At 26.9% G+C, this 21,379-nt stretch overlaps 1 protein-coding gene across 3 annotated transcripts in view; it reads right to left on the bottom strand.

Moving 5' to 3' along the window:
* Positions 1 to 7,226, bottom strand: part of LOC115246178 (uncharacterized protein KIAA1522-like) — a 312,320-nt gene extending 305,094 nt beyond the window's left edge. For all 3 annotated transcript variants that reach the window (XM_029824830.1, XM_029824832.1, XM_029824833.1), the window contains exon 1: positions 6,959 to 7,226. In XM_029824830.1, the coding sequence (XP_029680690.1) occupies positions 6,959 to 7,062 (104 nt within the window). In that variant the 5' untranslated portion in view covers positions 7,063 to 7,226. The remainder of the gene's footprint in view (positions 1 to 6,958) is intronic.
* Between the last annotated feature and the right edge of the window lie 14,153 nt (positions 7,227 to 21,379).

Genomic DNA, 21,379 nt, shown 5'->3' with positions numbered 1-21,379 from the left:
AGAAAGAGAGAAAAGAGAGAAAGAGAGAGAGCTTAGAGTAAATGTTGTCGTCTAGAATTAAAACATTATCATCCCTGATATCTATATAAATGTTTTTATCATTATATATATATATTGAGAAAGAGAGAAAGAGAGAGAGCTTAGAGTAAATGTTGTCGTCTAGAATTAAAACATTATCATCCCTGATATCTATATAAATGTTAAATATGTTTTTATCAGCAATCTAGGAAGATTAAGACTTTTCTTAAGCTCGTAATATGTATATATTACGAGTTATTTCAAAATCGCTACAAAGTTTCTTTTTTGCGTTTTGATGGGGCAAAAATTTTATGGTACGTTAATGAGACCGATCTAATTCCCCATAAGATTCGAGAGAAACGAATTCCTCGGCTCGCTTGATAGGCCTCTTTTGATAAACGCCCCCTGCAGCAGCCGAATAAAGATGCACGGCGCAGGTATGAAAAAAGATTCACTTTTCGGACGTCGATAAACTTCGGTCTACCGCGCGCAACACGACATCGCGCGAGACAAGACGGGACAAGGTAAGACAAGGCGAGACGATACGAGGCACTTCGCAAATCGGCAGAAGCAAAAAGCCGGGTCGAGCTATTTTCTTAAACACGTCTTAAATTCCAGCTAATAATTGAGCAGCTGAACGCCTGGGCGGGGATACTGGAATTATGCAAATCACGTCAGAGATCGGGATCGTGTCCCGAGGGCGCGACGTCCAAGAAGAAGGGTGGAGATGGCTCGGGAGGAGAGTACAACATCGAGCGGAGTGGTAGAAGGAGATGAAGAAGACAAGATGAAACAGCGAGAGGAAAGAAGAAGATGAGGAGGAAAAGGAAGAGAGGAAGGAAGACGGAGAACGATAGATTATATATACCTATATATACGGCGAGGAGAGAAAGAGAGCGCGTGTAGTATGCGTATGTGTGTATGTGCGCAGGGAGAGACTCGCCCCATTGTGATTGCTATACCCACGGGCGGAATGTTCCTTCGGTGTGCCGTCTCATGCCGACCCGCAACCAAACCCGCAACGGACTCATCCTACTGTTCGCTCTCGTCCCAGCAACGGAGCAACAGGTTGCACAACCTTCCACCTGCCCTCTTGTTTGCCGCCCGCTATACATATATATATATATATATATATATATACGTACATATGGCCGCACACGGCCATATACCCTCTGTACATATGCTTAACCAAAAAGAAAGAGAAAGAGGCAGATAAATGGATAGATAAAGAGAGATAGAGAGAAAGAAAGAGAAAGTGAACTTAACCACATGAGTAGCACGGTGTACGAAAAGTGTTCGACAAGAACCGCAGGAGAAGAAAGGAGCCGCGCGACTTGCTACGATTTAAGAAAGAATTGTCGGTATTCTCTCAGAAATGGATAACGCCAAGTATTTAAGGAATCACGTGTTTGTCTAGAGTAATATATTTTATAATACTATACATATGTATTCCTAAAAAGTATACAAAATAATGATGCAAATAATGAATTTGCAAAGTGTTATCCGTGAATTTATATACGTATATACATATACACAAGATTTTGATAAAAAAATGTTTAATATTTTTTATACATCAATACTATATAAGTAATATCACAGATATCAAAGATCTTAATTTTTTTTTCTTTCATGACGTATACAATTTGCTACACTATGTATACGATACGAATCGAGCAAAATCGCATTTTCGAAACACAGAAAATTTACATTTTTTAAGAAACAATTTTTAAAACGACTTATAATCACGAAACAATTGTTCGTCAGTTGCATTTCCTGGAGCTTTGATAAGCTTTGCTACAACGTTCGGCTATCGCGGTTAATGACGCACAGGAATGAGCGACTTCGCGATAAAACTTCATCGACTCACGGTAGCAGAAACGCGTTGCGCTTTTACGATCTTTCGCAACTGCATGCCGTTACCAGTTTATCAGTGAAATTGACAAAGCCACGGACATGCGTAGCCCTCCTCAATGCCGTATAAAGACATTTAAAATCGACAGACGTTATCAAGAAACATGAGACGAGCGTCTACTATCATTCGAGCGGAAAAGTAACACGCTACATATATGTAACCAGTTCGGCGAGAATTGACTTAGGAAGAGAAACGAACGTGCGTGCGACGTAATACGCGACACGTCGCGCAAAATAAGAGGACGTTCGAGAAATCAGCATAGCTGCTAAGAAAAGCACGCGGAATAACACGCGGTTATGACGTTCCGGCCGAGCGCAGTCGATTTTTTGCGAGGCACCGATGCACGACGAGGAACGTCGAAGATGGTGACGGAAGTATCGTCCGAGAGGAGGAAAATGAAGGGAGGAGGAGGTGGATAGACGATCATCGGCGACGAAACGAGATTTATTTTACAAGAGTAACGATCAAGAAGCCAGAACCAAGAACTCGCAGCCGCCACCGAGCGTCGAGAGTGCAACCTCTCCCGGGGAGGCCATGGAACCTTGCATCTCGACCTTCGTTTTTCCTTTCTTTCTCACCTACGGCGGGATGAGAGAGAGGGGGCGGCGGACGAAGGGGACCCGCAACAAGATCGACGCACGCGGTACGCCGCGAAGGCGTGGTCGGTGGACAAGATCGCATCTTCGTGGAACGAAGACATGCGAAAAAAGAAATAGAGAGAGAGAGAGAGAGAGAGAGAGAGAGAGAAAGAGAGGAGACATAAAGAGAAGTAAGATGAAAGAGGAAGACGAGAAAAGATCGAAACATCGGGCGCGAGAGACAGGCCCGGGATGATGATGGCATGAAAGCGATTCTGGAAATTGGGGCGAAAGGTTTGCTACCTGTAAGGGCTCTGTGTGATCAAAAGTTCTAAAAAAGTATCAAAAGTCACGCTGACTTGTCCAGAGAAGTGTAACATTGCGTGTTAAGGATTATATAGTTCCTATATGCAGCTGCAGACTTTTTTAAGGGATATTGTATTTTGAATTCACTTATAAAATACAAACGAATTTTTAAGATAAAAAAAAGCTCATTCTGTTTTAAAATCCTATATATATATATATTTTTTTTTTTTTAAGCAAAGAAAAAGAGTAAATAAAAATAACTGAACATTTCGCGACTAGCTGATTCGTGCGATGTATTCCGAGCGACATGAGATATAAGGCTGAGCAAGCGTTCTAAATAAAAGTCCACGATATCATACAATATCTTATCAACCGTTACAATATATTCAACGCCAAAAGTCACATTAGTCCATTAACCTTTGTCGGGAAGCGCGCGCGCGTGCGCACGGTGTCGCTTACGGGAACGATGAGCGACACACGATCGAGAAATCCGAGAGGAAAAATAATGTCAAGAGACGGGGGAAGGGAACACTGGCGGGAACGTCTACGTGGTCGAGATACGTACGCGCCATCGCGATGTAGACATTATAGGTATCGTCGTCGTGCATATGGACGTTTCGTGGCCGCCTCGTAACGTGGCGCGATATCAACGGCGTCTCGGCGGAGCAGAGGTCAAAGATAAAAGGCGGAGATAAGAGTACCTCTCGGACACGCAGGTGAACCAAGTGTAAGCGAGATAACCGGCCGCTATCTTATCTGCTCACTCCACCTCGATACCAGCGGGGCCATAGATAGATTCTGTGAATCAAGTCTGGATTTCTACGGCTGGCTACGTGCGCGCCCGTAAAGCCGGCCGTAGAAAAGCTAACGATCGTCGTATTGTTTCGCGACGAGACAACGAGGTAAAAGGATAAGGACGAGGTGAAGTGGAGAACGATTCAACGACACGATGCACACCGCGCGTCTCGTTAAGCATAGAGACGCCCCCGGGAGGCGTTCGTCTCCGATCGATGGACGATTATGAATGTGCACATTGAGCCGGAGTCTCGACCTCATGACAATCGATACATGCCGACCGATCGGCAGGCTTTTGTTTGCGGCGATTGTTTCCGCCTGATCGGAAGCAGACGTTACAGATCGAGATACGTTACACGATTGTCTGAGAATCAGATACAACGCGAGCGTATTTTTTCGAGCATTCATGCATTTGCAACCAATTATTCGAGAGGCTATATTTTCCTAGTAATTTATATGCGGGGTAATCCTACGTTATATAATTATTTTTTGTGTTAGACATAGCACGTATAACATTTTCAACTCTAAAACAGGTAAAACACACCTCCAATTTTATCGTCACTTAAATATGTTGTAAAGGAGGTTCTTCTGAATAATTCCCCGCAAGAGAAATAAGAAACGGCATTGGTTTAGAAGATATAACAAATTGAAGTTTGACATTAAAGTATTTGTATGTTGTATATAATTTGTTATTTTTTCATTGAGAAAAAACTATTTATGACATTTATGCGTAGGTGGGGGAGGGGCTCTGCTCCTCCCTCTGCAATCCCATCCCGAAAAAATTCTAACCTAACCCAAATCTATTTTCAGTTTTAAAAGTAAAGTTGGGTTAAGTTAGATTTTTCGAGGTGGAGGTGCAGGGGGAGGGGCTTCGCCCTTCCCCCGCCTACGCATTCAATAAATAATATTTTTCAAGACAAGACTCACAAATTCGTGTAGTTACATGTTGAAAGCTATTAATGAACTGCGAGAAATAGGTGAAACACATTATTGACAAAATATCCATGACCATGTACCTATCCCGTAAATGTAAACAAACACTTTTTCCACGTCTGTTCTACAACGTACACAAACTTTACTTTTCCTAATATTACTTTATAATACTTAAGAAAAAGCATTAAAACTGTGAAACTTTAATTTGTTATCTCCTAAACCAATACCGTCCCCCACTTATTTCTTGCAGGGAATTAATCAGAAGAATCTCCCCTACAACATATTTAAGTAGCGATAAAATCGGAGGTGTGTTACTTTTTATGCAGTTTTACCCTAAGACAATACAATTAATTATTAAATATAGTTAAGAAATACATATATCCAATATTTCGCATATTTCCATATATATAATTCCATTTCTAAATATTAATGATTACGAATACACAAGGTCGACTAATGCAATATTCATTAAATTGTTTCGAGCTAATGGAGAATTTTGATTGATCCCACATGTTCGTTTTGACGGAGGGACAATTTCGCGGAGCACCACAATATAAATTGTCATTTTGCTAAAGCCTAATGGCGCGATTCGTCTCTGTCAGACGCAATAGTTACCTCAAACCCGCGGGATAAGGTTGCATCCGCGCTGACTACGTTTTCTTTTCATTTGCGTACGCAACACACACGCGCGTATATACATACGTAATCATACTGTGATATTTCTAATGGAGAGAAGGGGGCGAGGAAGGGGGAGAGATAGGCTCTACGAGATTTCCGTCATTTGCGGTTACGGTTGATGTTCGAGTTACATCGCGCAAGTGTTTCTATCTCGGCTAGTATAAACCCGTTTGATATAGGGCGAAACACAAAAAATTTATTTTCACATCTCGAACATAACGTATAATTATAATATCACTCGTCTAACGAGATGTGTTAGATGTGAACATAATTTCAACGCAGCATGCATTTATATATGTTGTGAAATGGAAATATATTTTCTTTTAAACGCACAAAAAAAGCAAATATTTTCTGCATTCGTATATTAAAATGGAAATTGTTATTTGATATAATGATTTATCACAATCATTATGTATCGTTCGAAATACTCGAATGACTCGAAATAATAAATAATAATAAATAGCAAACCCCGCTTTTCTCTCTCAAATATTTATTAAATATTTCACAAAAAATGACCGAAATTATATAATAACAAAAATTAATATAATTTTAAGATTATTTGTGCCCTCAAAAAGAGTTTTATTTACGAAAGAATCAAACTTCTTCGCAAGAGTGTACTCCGAACTCGCAGGCTCTATTTCAACGCGAGTTCCGCTATCAGCAGTCTGTACTTCCGGTGGCCGCGTCTCTGTACTTTTATGTAGAAACTCAAGGAGAATTTACGTGTACGAGATACACAATATTAAAATATTTAGCATGCAATTTTTTGCGTCACGATCAAGATGCGTCCCATTTTGTATTATAATGCCCGATCTATGAGTATGCATGATGAAATTCCTAAAAATAGCATTAACACGCACCGCGATATTTCCATGAATTTGCTGAACGGGACGAAAGAAATGTGACACGATAAATACGAATCTAACACGTAGTTTCCACAGAAGAGAGTCAATGCTCGACTAATCTCGAAACTCGAGACTAAAAAACTAGATAACCAGGAGACCGTGTTACAGTCCGCGAAAAGAAAAACAATTATATTCCGCGAGAAAGTATGAGCATTCTTCACGCAACGTAAATAAATAACAATTTCCATTTAGTAGTAAAACCAACATTCACACGTCGATGCAAACTTTTAACGGAATTCCAAAGTCTATGGATAACCAGTTTAAAGAGAGATTTATATGTCATGGTTTTATATATATATTACATAATATTTATATATGTATATCTCGATTTATATTCATATATTCTGTATAGTATTGAATGTGGCTATTAATTAAATCCGTATACTAGCAATAAAAATAAAATAAACATACAAATAGCAAAATAAAACACAATACAAGTAAAATGGAGTATAAATATATGCAACGAAAATAAAAGCTTTAATAAATATGCCAGATATAAATCTCGCAAAAAGCAGCGAAACTCAACCATAACATCAACATTAAATTTCATATGCGGGTGATGTATGGCTTTGTATAGAAAGTCACTGACTGATAGTCAACAGATTCCAAGTTCAAATCCACTCTAACCTTATCCTTCATATGCCGCGTAAGAAATTGAAACAAGAATATATAGTATTTTTAATAGTAATAAATCTTATGGAATATGTCCGAAGATAATCGATAGATTATCTGAAAGCAGTCAAAAACGCATTTATGGTGCGAAAAAAAAAAAAAAAAATTAAATTTCGCATATTTATAATTATAATATTGATGTAGCAATAATTCATATTCACCGATTCGGCGTCGATGCAGATGTATCGTAGCAGCTGATTAGCGTCAGATCTCGAACAACGTGTCGCTGCGTGCCATTTTGCCGCCCTCCGATCCGTTCACACATACACCCACACGCACGTCGTCGCACAGTCACCGCGGATCACGTGATCGGCAATGCGGGTGCCGATCTACGGCACACGAGATACACTCGCGCACGTGATACGAGGACGCGAGCTTTCCGAGCGCGTCGGTTACACGGTTTCCGCGCGAGATCGCTCGCTCGCGTTATTGTTAGTTAAATATTTAACACATTCATGTGTTAATTTAACATATTGCTATTGTGTTAATTGAATTCAAATGTTATATTATTAAAACAACTGAAGAAAGTATAAAAATAACACAATGTGCTCATTTTCTAAAATTTTACACGATAGATATGTTCCGTATTATTAGTGACAGGATTTATCTGTTAAAATTTATTATTAAAATTGTTTATAATTTTATTATTAAAAATATGTTGATTTTACACAAAATTTATTTCAGATTGCTATAAAGTTTTATTTTATGTTGAATATTAACATAATATTAACATATCCATATTATGTTATATTAACACAAAAATTTGTGTAGACTGTTTGGGACATGCGATATATATTAAATTTAACACAAATTTTCCAACTGTTCCATGTGTATCAATGTGTTTTTAGATGTTATTTCAATACGTTTTTTTCAACCGTATAATTTATTTCGCTCAATTATATCGAATCCTAGCTGTTTAAATATCGATATCTCCTTTATTTTCACTTCCTTTTGAAGAATATGCAAAACTTCTCGTATTACGAGATATAACGCAATATTAAATGGAAATGTGGAAGGTAATCATTTTTTAATTATTCTCTCACATTACGCTTTTCTCTTGAACTCATTGTTTTATCTCTTATGATTGCCTATGATGTTATCAAAACATGTATTTGCTATTTGGAAATTGCAAATACGACTAATTAGCCAATTAAAAAATTATTAAAGATTCACTAATATAATTATTGATACTGTTGTATAACAGATATTTAATGCTCGTTAAATTGTTAACATCAATATTACGCGCAGTTTCTAACATTTTTAAGTGGTATTATTATTACGGAATAACAATTAAATAATAGAACAACATGAACGTGTTTTTCCCCCTTATGACTTTCTATAAAACATTTATAAAATTACTTAAAAATATAATTATCGCTCACTTTTCAATCATTTTAGAGATATGGAAATATATTTTTGTTAATCATTCTAGACACAAATAATTACCACATTAAAGCCGTTTTAACGAGGCTGTTATTAATTCCGACACGTTAACAATCGTTGCTTTTGAACGATAGTCGGCGATAAAGTTTCTTACTGCGGCGAAAAGTAAAAGAGTCGTGACTCTCATAATTCACGACTCTCCTTCGTCGATTACTATTATATTGTACAATCTAAAGCGAAATGACGATCCGATAATCGAAGGGCGCAGTATGGATATTATCTGACAACAATAAGTGAACTCTCTCTCTTTTTATCTCTTACTTTCTCTTGATATAAGCTTACAACGCAATAACGGAGATTATATTTTTTATATGAGAAAAATGAGAGGAGAGAGATATATATCAGTAAAAAGTACATTTTTCTACATATGAGAATTCAATTATACCCATAAGAGAGTAAATTATTATGTTTTATTGAATAATAAGTATAATTAATTTCTTGATGCAAAATTCAAATTAAATTTCGTCTAATTTGAGATAATTCAAAACGTTTTGTACGTGGATTGAAAAACATTCTCAACACACAGGGCAACAGATAGCGACGATAAGACGCTTGTCCCTGAGACGTCAGCTGGTACAGTCACAGCGCAACTGCTGATTGCTGATCTCTACGGAATATGATCCTCTCGGGAAGAGGATCGCATCATCTTGGGAGCAACTTCACGACAGCTTGCCGGACGGCCGCTAGAGACGCAAAGAAATCGTCAAATATCCGTGATCCGATCTCCGTATCGCGTGCGCGAGCGCGCGCGCGTCTAAATTACCGGCCGTTAGCCGAGATCTGAATTACTGGTTAACACCGATTGTCGTGTCAGGAACGCGGCGTACGGCGAATAAAAAGCGGACTCGCCGCTGGTGTATCGCGGTAGTTAAGGCGTATCGAGCCACAGAAGGAGTGAGACGACGAAAGAGGTAATGGTTGTGATCACGCGGTTGTAGTATAGTAGTAGTAGTAGTAGTAGTATAGTAGAGCAATAGTGATGGTGGCATAGCTATGGGCAGCCATGCGGAATTGTGGCAGGAACGACTTCCAGGTTTTCGCGTTCCTTCGAAAGATTGCCGCTCGGTAGAAACGATTCGCGTTGTAATCAATCAAAAAACACATGATTTCTGTCATACCTACGAAATTTCAAAAGAGAAAGATGGATCAACGAGAAAAATTTTGTCTCTTTTCTAGCTCAACTTTCTTATCCATAAAACCGTCGATAATGTGTAATATCAGAGCGAGAAATTCAAATTATCTTCGCAGAATCCGATTATAAATACCAAGATGAATATTAGTTTTAAATATGGGTCATAATGATGGATGTTTTCTCTCGTCGAATTTGTCTAATATACATTCAAAGCGGACGCGGTTACAATGTCGATGATGTGTTTACTTCGACTACGAAATGACATTCTTCAGATTTTTTCTAAACGAGGACGCGATAAAGATTCTATGTTGTCAAACAGGTTTTAAGGATTCTGGGCTGGAAGTATAAATAAATATTAATCAATGCGGTATAAAAGAAAACGAAACGCGTAGACCGACTTATCTCAGTGTCAATGTTCCTGGCTCGCACCGCTTACATTCATTAGGGTCATTAACATCCGATAGGCGTGGGAGAGAAGAGAGAGAGAGAGAGAGAGAGAGAGAGAGAGAGAGATTATAAACGCCTTTCATATCCTTTACATGTTGCTTGATCGATAGATACTTTGCTGAGAAACTGCAAAGTTTCCATCGATGGGCGCGCTATCAATATTTTATCAATTATTTGTCCATAATTAGAAGCCAGTTGATTATACTAATGAGAAGAATGTTCCAAAAATCGTTTTTTGTTCAAAGTACAATTATATATAACTCATCTCGATCAATTATTATTTTAATTTTATTACTTAATGAAATATACTTGTAGCTCGCAAACATTTTATTTAGTGATTCATTAAATAATCAAATTCCACAAAACTTGCAATTCAACTTTGTTTATTATTTAGAGCAAACGACTATTTTTCAATTGCACATTCGTGTCAGCAGAGTATAAATTTTCACAATGTAAATAATTCGTTCCTCGAATAGACGCGTCTTGTCGGCTCTCAATACCCTTCTAATTAAGTCGCGCGCGGCTGAAGCGTTATTAGTGTATCGCGCGTCTCGGGCCCCGCGAGAGAGAGAGAGAGAGAGAGAGAGAGAGAGAGAGAGAGAGAAGAGGACCCTCCCAGGGATAAGGCGGCCTCTGTTAAAAGCGACGCGTTGCGCCGTGGAAAATATCGCGCGGCGTCGCATAAATATCGCGAGCGTAAGAGCCAATAATAAAATCGTAAAAGTGGCTCGCGGAGTTCAAAAGAGAAGGCGCGTCTCTCTCTCTCTCTCGGGCCTCTCCGCTGTTGCTCCTCGTTCAGTTGAACGCTCGCGATATTTAAGTCGTTCTCGCTCGCTCGCTCTTTCGCTAATGGTGCAGCGGCAGCTTTTGCGCCCGCATATGAGAAAGAAGAAAAGAGAGAGAGAGAGAGAGAGAGAGAGAGAGAGAGAGAGAGAGGCTCATTATGCGCTTCCTTCTCTTCTTTGACCGGCTTCCTCCACGCGGATGTTGATACACGGAGGCGCGCGCGTAAAACACGCATACACGCACCAGCGCGGCGCTCGACCTCGGTCGCTCCAATTCGCCCGTTAATTGGGCGACATTTTCGCCGTACACCTTTTTTACGCACCTGGCCTATCTCAACGAGCCTATATTCTCCTCTGAGTATCCGTCGAGGCATAAATTACGGCGATTACTGCCAGCCACTGGAGTACGCAAAGTCTCTCTCTTTCTCTCTCTCTCTCTCGTCTTCTCGGGACCGATTCGGCTCGCGTTAATTATCGGCTTTCCGCCGGTAAGTTTCCGCCGTTTCTATCGGAGCTCACGTCGGACCCTTTCGAGAGCCGACGTTGGCGATAGAGAAATAAACGCTCGCATTATGGTTCCAGCCGTTAATACGCTCCTGGCGTGCCGCTGGTCGTCGCGCGCGACTTGATGTGGCACTTAAAAAAGGCGCTCATGCTACTGGTAGCATCGGAGATTGTCGGCCAGATTGCGGAATTTTTTTTTATCCCCCTTCGCTCTAGAATCACGCCTTAACGTCGACTATCGACGCGAAGGAGCGACGTATATCCAACAGGTGCACATAACACGAGATAGTTACCTATGCTGAGATTAGCATAAAAATGTAAGATGCGCAGCGGCGATAGATGCATCATTTAAACACGAACGAACGAATATCAACGAATGACGAACCGAGTCGAATAAGAAGTTTATATCTTAGATGTTATATCCGTGCAGGTTTCATCGTGTAACGAAGTTGAGGATTTACGAGGTTTCATCGCGAGCAAAATCACGCCGAGGATCTGCGCCTTCGCTAACGTGTATTCGGCCGAGTTTAAACTCCAAGTAAATCGCAGAAGCGACAACCTGTTTCTGCAAGAAAAATATGAAAAATCGTATCCGATATAGAGCTATAACAGATTTATCGCGACCGACGAAGAGGCATTCGTTAAGGAAAGAAGCAGGTAAAGCGAAATATCGCGCTGATGCATGAATCAAGCAGGGCATTTATTTCGCATCAAGCGCAATCGTGAAATCAATTCGTCATTAGAGAGATCTCCGTGACGAATCAGGAGTTTTCGCCTTACTCGAGAAGTAATATCACGTCTTTTATACATAGAGGATGTAACCGAGATACATAATTAGATCTGAAGATGATAGAGCTGAAGAACGAATCAGATGCGCTCAAAGAAATAGAAAATCATTCTTTTTCTGAAAAATGTTTATAAATGAAATAAATCCTAAGATTATCACAATTATTATTTCGCTCGCAGATTTTATTCTTGTATATATCGCGGGATAGTTCTAAAGAAAATCACATTTTCCAAAATTATTTCATTTATTCTTCTCATATCGTTTGCTCGTGAAGGTTAGTATAAGCTTACAGTTTCCTCACATTCTGTTACATGCGTCGCTTCAGGAGGGAGAGAAACTTACATCTTCGTTACGATTACCCGCAATGGTATCAATGAAAGCTTAATGGATTCTCTGTCGCTTTCTATTAGGGATACTGTGGACGTGCAGTTGCGCGCGCGTGGCAAAAACGTCAGAGCGCATATATTTATATATATATATATATATATATATATATATATATATATATATATATATATATATATATATATATATATATATATATATATATATATATATATATATATATATATATATATATATATATATATATATATATATATATATATATATATATATATATATATATATATATATATATATATATATATATATATATATATATATATATATATATATATATATATATATATATATATATATATATATATATATATATATATATATATATATATATATATATATATATATATATATATATATATATATATATATATATATATATATATATATATATATATATATATATATATATATATATATATATATATATATATATATATATATATATATATATATATATATATATATATATATATATATATATATATATATATATATATATATATATATATATATATATATATATATATATATATATATATATATATATATATATATATATATATATATATATATATATATATATATATATATATATATATATATATATATATATATATATATATATATATATATATATATATATATATATATATATATATATATATATATATATATATATATATATATATATATATATATATATATATATATATATATATATATATATATATATATATATATATATATATATATATATATATATATATATATATATATATATATATATATATATATATATATATATATATATATATATATATATATATATATATATATATATATATATATATATATATATATATATATATATATATATATATATATATATATATATATATATATATATATATATATATATATATATATATATATATATATATATATATATATATATATATATATATATATATATATATATATATATATATATATATATATATATATATATATATATATATATATATATATATATATATATATATATATATATATATATATATATATATATATATATATATATATATATATATATATATATATATATATATATATATATATATATATATATATATATATATATATATATATATATATATATATATATATATATATATATATATATATATATATATATATATATATATATATATATATATATATATATATATATATATATATATATATATATATATATATATATATATATATATATATATATATATATATATATATATATATATATATATATATATATATATATATATATATATATATATATATATATATATATATATATATATATATATATATATATATATATATATATATATATATATATATATATATATATATATATATATATATATATATATATATATATATATATATATATATATATATATATATATATATATATATATATATATATATATATATATATATATATATATATATATATATATATATATATATATATATATATATATATATATATATATATATATATATATATATATATATATATATATATATATATATATATATATATATATATATATATATATATATATATATATATATATATATATATATATATATATATATATATATATATATATATATATATATATATATATATATATATATATATATATATATATATATATATATATATATATATATATATATATATATATATATATATATATATATATATATATATATATATATATATATATATATATATATATATATATATATATATATATATATATATATATATATATATATATATATATATATATATATATATATATATATATATATATATATATATATATATATATATATATATATATATATATATATATATATATATATATATATATATATATATATATATATATATATATATATATATATATATATATATATATATATATATATATATATATATATATATATATATATATATATATATATATATATATATATATATATATATATATATATATATATATATATATATATATATATATATATATATATATATATATATATATATATATATATATATATATATATATATATATATATATATATATATATATATATATATATATATATATATATATATATATATATATATATATATATATATATATATATATATATATATATATATATATATATATATATATATATATATATATATATATATATATATATATATATATATATATATATATATATATATATATATATATATATATATATATATATATATATATATATATATATATATATATATATATATATATATATATATATATATATATATATATATATATATATATATATATATATATATATATATATATATATATATATATATATATATATATATATATATATATATATATATATATATATATATATATATATATATATATATATATATATATATATATATATATATATATATATATATATATATATATATATATATATATATATATATATATATATATATATATATATATATATATATATATATATATATATATATATATATATATATATATATATATATATATATATATATATATATATATATATATATATATATATATATATATATATATATATATATATATATATATATATATATATATATATATATATATATATATATATATATATATATATATATATATATATATATATATATATATATATATATATATATATATATATATATATATATATATATATATATATATATATATATATATATATATATATATATATATATATATATATATATATATATATATATATATATATATATATATATATATATATATATATATATATATATATATATATATATATATATATATATATATATATATATATATATATATATATATATATATATATATATATATATATATATATATATATATATATATATATATATATATATATATATATATATATATATATATATATATATATATATATATATATATATATATATATATATATATATATATATATATATATATATATATATATATATATATATATATATATATATATATATATATATATATATATATATATATATATATATATATATATATATATATATATATATATATATATATATATATATATATATATATATATATATATATATATATATATATATATATATATATATATATATATATATATATATATATATATATATATATATATATATATATATATATATATATATATATATATATATATATATATATATATATATATATATATATATATATATATATATATATATATATATATATATATATATATATATATATATATATATATATATATATATATATATATATATATATATATATATATATATATATATATATATATATATATATATATATATATATATATATATATATATATATATATATATATATATATATATATATATATATATATATATATATATATATATATATATATATATATATATATATATATATATATATATATATATATATATATATATATATATATATATATATATATATATATATATATATATATATATATATATATATATATATATATATATATATATATATATATATATATATATATATATATATATATATATATATATATATATATATATATATATATATATATATATATATATATATATATATATATATATATATATATATATATATATATATATATATATATATATATATATATATATATATATATATATATATATATATATATATATATATATATATATATATATATATATATATATATATATATATATATATATATATATATATATATATATATATATATATATATATATATATATATATATATATATATATATATATATATATATATATATATATATATATATATATATATATATATATATATATATATATATATATATATATATATATATATATATATATATATATATATATATATATATATATATATATATATATATATATATATATATATATATATATATATATATATATATATATATATATATATATATATATATATATATATATATATATATATATATATATATATATATATATATATATATATATATATATATATATATATATATATATATATATATATATATATATATATATATATATATATATATATATATATATATATATATATATATATATATATATATATATATATATATATATATATATATATATATATATATATATATATATATATATATATATATATATATATATATATATATATATATATATATATATATATATATATATATATATATATATATATATATATATATATATATATATATATATATATATATATATATATATATATATATATATATATATATATATATATATATATATATATATATATATATATATATATATATATATATATATATATATATATATATATATATATATATATATATATATATATATATATATATATATATATATATATATATATATATATATATATATATATATATATATATATATATATATATATATATATATATATATATATATATATATATATATATATATATATATATATATATATATATATATATATATATATATATATATATATATATATATATATATATATATATATATATATATATATATATATATATATATATATATATATATATATATATATATATATATATATATATATATATATATATATATATATATATATATATATATATATATATATATATATATATATATATATATATATATATATATATATATATATATATATATATATATATATATATATATATATATATATATATATATATATATATATATATATATATATATATATATATATATATATATATATATATATATATATATATATATATATATATATATATATATATATATATATATATATATATATATATATATATATATATATATATATATATATATATATATATATATATATATATATATATATATATATATATATATATATATATATATATATATATATATATATATATATATATATATATATATATATATATATATATATATATATATATATATATATATATATATATATATATATATATATATATATATATATATATATATATATATATATATATATATATATATATATATATATATATATATATATATATATATATATATATATATATATATATATATATATATATATATATATATATATATATATATATATATATATATATATATATATATATATATATATATATATATATATATATATATATATATATATATATATATATATATATATATATATATATATATATATATATATATATATATATATATATATATATATATATATATATATATATATATATATATATATATATATATATATATATATATATATATATATATATATATATATATATATATATATATATATATATATATATATATATATATATATATATATATATATATATATATATATATATATATATATATATATATATATATATATATATATATATATATATATATATATATATATATATATATATATATATATATATATATATATATATATATATATATATATATATATATATATATATATATATATATATATATATATATATATATATATATATATATATATATATATATATATATATATATATATATATATATATATATATATATATATATATATATATATATATATATATATATATATATATATATATATATATATATATATATATATATATATATATATATATATATATATATATATATATATATATATATATATATATATATATATATATATATATATATATATATATATATATATATATATATATATATATATATATATATATATATATATATATATATATATATATATATATATATATATATATATATATATATATATATATATATATATATATATATATATATATATATATATATATATATATATATATATATATATATATATATATATATATATATATATATATATATATATATATATATATATATATATATATATATATATATATATATATATATATATATATATATATATATATATATATATATATATATATATATATATATATATATATATATATATATATATATATATATATATATATATATATATATATATATATATATATATATATATATATATATATATATATATATATATATATATATATATATATATATATATATATATATATATATATATATATATATATATATATATATATATATATATATATATATATATATATATATATATATATATATATATATATATATATATATATATATATATATATATATATATATATATATATATATATATATATATATATATATATATATATATATATATATATATATATATATATATATATATATATATATATATATATATATATATATATATATATATATATATATATATATATATATATATATATATATATATATATATATATATATATATATATATATATATATATATATATATATATATATATATATATATATATATATATATATATATATATATATATATATATATATATATATATATATATATATATATATATATATATATATATATATATATATATATATATATATATATATATATATATATATATATATATATATATATATATATATATATATATATATATATATATATATATATATATATATATATATATATATATATATATATATATATATATATATATATATATATATATATATATATATATATATATATATATATATATATATATATATATATATATATATATATATATATATATATATATATATATATATATATATATATATATATATATATATATATATATATATATATATATATATATATATATGCAAAATTGACTTGTTATCCTTTGTGTATATATAAATATATACAAGGTGTCCCAGAATTAGACCGACAAACTTCAGGTAGTTATAAAGGACACAAAAACAAGCCAATTTTGCCAATAAATCCATGTCCGCAAATGAGAGTTTTGGCACTAGAGAATCAAAGACTAACAAGGGAACCTCGCGAACCCGAAAATTCTGATTTTGATGAAACTTTACACACACATAGGGGGCAGGGGGGTAAATAGATGAATTTAGAAATTTCCAGTTGCGGTCCAAAAACGATTCTAAGGGATGAAATTACCCTTCATATAGATTTTTGCTTTTCTCGATATATATCGAAAATTATTCGAGATATCAAAAAATGTTTTCTACAAAAGTTTCATAGTAAAAACTCCTCTATTAAACGACATTAATAAAATTTTAAAAAAATAATTGTTTTCAAAGATTTTTGCTCTTGTTAATGTTTGATTTTCTAGTGTCAAAACGGCTCATTTGCGGACACGAGTTTATCGACAAAATTGGCTTGTTTTGGTGTTCTTTATATTAACCACCAAAAGTTTATTGGTCTAATTCTGGGACACCCTGTATGTAGGTAGAATTGCAATAGGACGGAACACCGTAGTATCCTAAATAACAGCCTGTTTTTTTTCGGGATGCAGCCCGCGCGCGTTCGTGCTGCTCTGTGCACGTGGCGTATATATCTCGACCGACACATAAATTTATCACGAAGCTGATCAACGCTAATAAGACCAACAGCAGCAGCCACGCGCTGTCTTTCGAAGGAACGCGTCTCTCGACCAGTTTCCCAATATAACCGGCATTTTTCATCGGGTCGAGCCGATTCCTCTCGTTCCGCCAGCGAGGTTCCATGCCACCTCCGTGTGTGACTCGTCCGATATCTCTCTTGGAACGGTAGCTCGTTCGGAACGACAAACTTGTTTTTCGTATCCGCCATTCAAATTGCTTGCCACTCGCAATCTTGGTGAACGTCGCATCAATTACTCACGGTTGATACAGTCTTGTAATAAATTTAATCTTTCTGCTTATACATTAAATATGCTATACTAACAATAAGATTGATTTGGTATGATGCTGATTCTGCTTACAATAAAAGGAATTTAAACAATAAAGTTATTTTCCTATCATCAACTTGCATTATTAAATAAATAAAATAAATAGATGAAAATAAAAATTGTGACATTTCATTCTGTTTCTTTATCGACTATCGCTCACAGCTTTCGATATATTCGCGCAATTTTATCTCGTGTCCAATAAAGACATACGCGAGTACTGATGAAGAATGAGATACGCTCTACCAATTACTCCGGCGATCGTCCTCGTTCCGTAGCGAGTCTCCGCGATTCGACCATTCGCTCGCAGCATCCAAAGACAAACACGATGTGCTATCTATTCAAACCGCCACAAAGTGTAACAAGCGCATCCGCGAAACATACCGTACGGCCTGTATGCATGTAAACGTCCCGGGAGTCTCCGGCGGAGACTCTCCGCTATGCCAATCCTTTGCCACCAGGAGGACAACCGGGCCCTGCCACTCGTCTCGCCTCTCTTTCTCTCTCTTTCTCTCTCTCACTCTTCCGCAGGCGGTCGCCCGGAGCAGGCGAGAACAGAACCGCAATTTGCGTAATTGCGATGCACATCCTTCCCCTGTACCCATCGCGAAGACAGCGGTTACGATACGACCCTCCCGCGGCCCTGGACACCCCGTCGTTCTCCGTCGTCTCCCTCTTTGTCTCTGTCCGTCTCGCTTGATCCCGACCGTATCTTATAAGAGCGATAGATGGAAATTCTGCAGTCATGCGAGAGGGGCAACCTCCCCAAGCCATTCCAGCACGCAGATAAAGATGCGACTCGCCGCGCAATGCCAATTAGTTACATTCACGCCTCAGTTTCTACGCTAGGCACAGGTGCCAGGGGTGTGATTTCCGATGTCGGTAATCGCGATTGCGCGC

The sequence above is a fragment of the Formica exsecta genome, unplaced genomic scaffold, assembly GCF_003651465.1.
Source record: "Formica exsecta isolate Colony F162 unplaced genomic scaffold, ASM365146v1 scaffold14, whole genome shotgun sequence".
NCBI classification, from domain to species: Eukaryota; Metazoa; Arthropoda; class Insecta; order Hymenoptera; family Formicidae; genus Formica; species Formica exsecta.
Note: the sequence above shows the minus strand (reverse complement) of the source record. Positions and strands in the feature narration are given on the sequence as shown.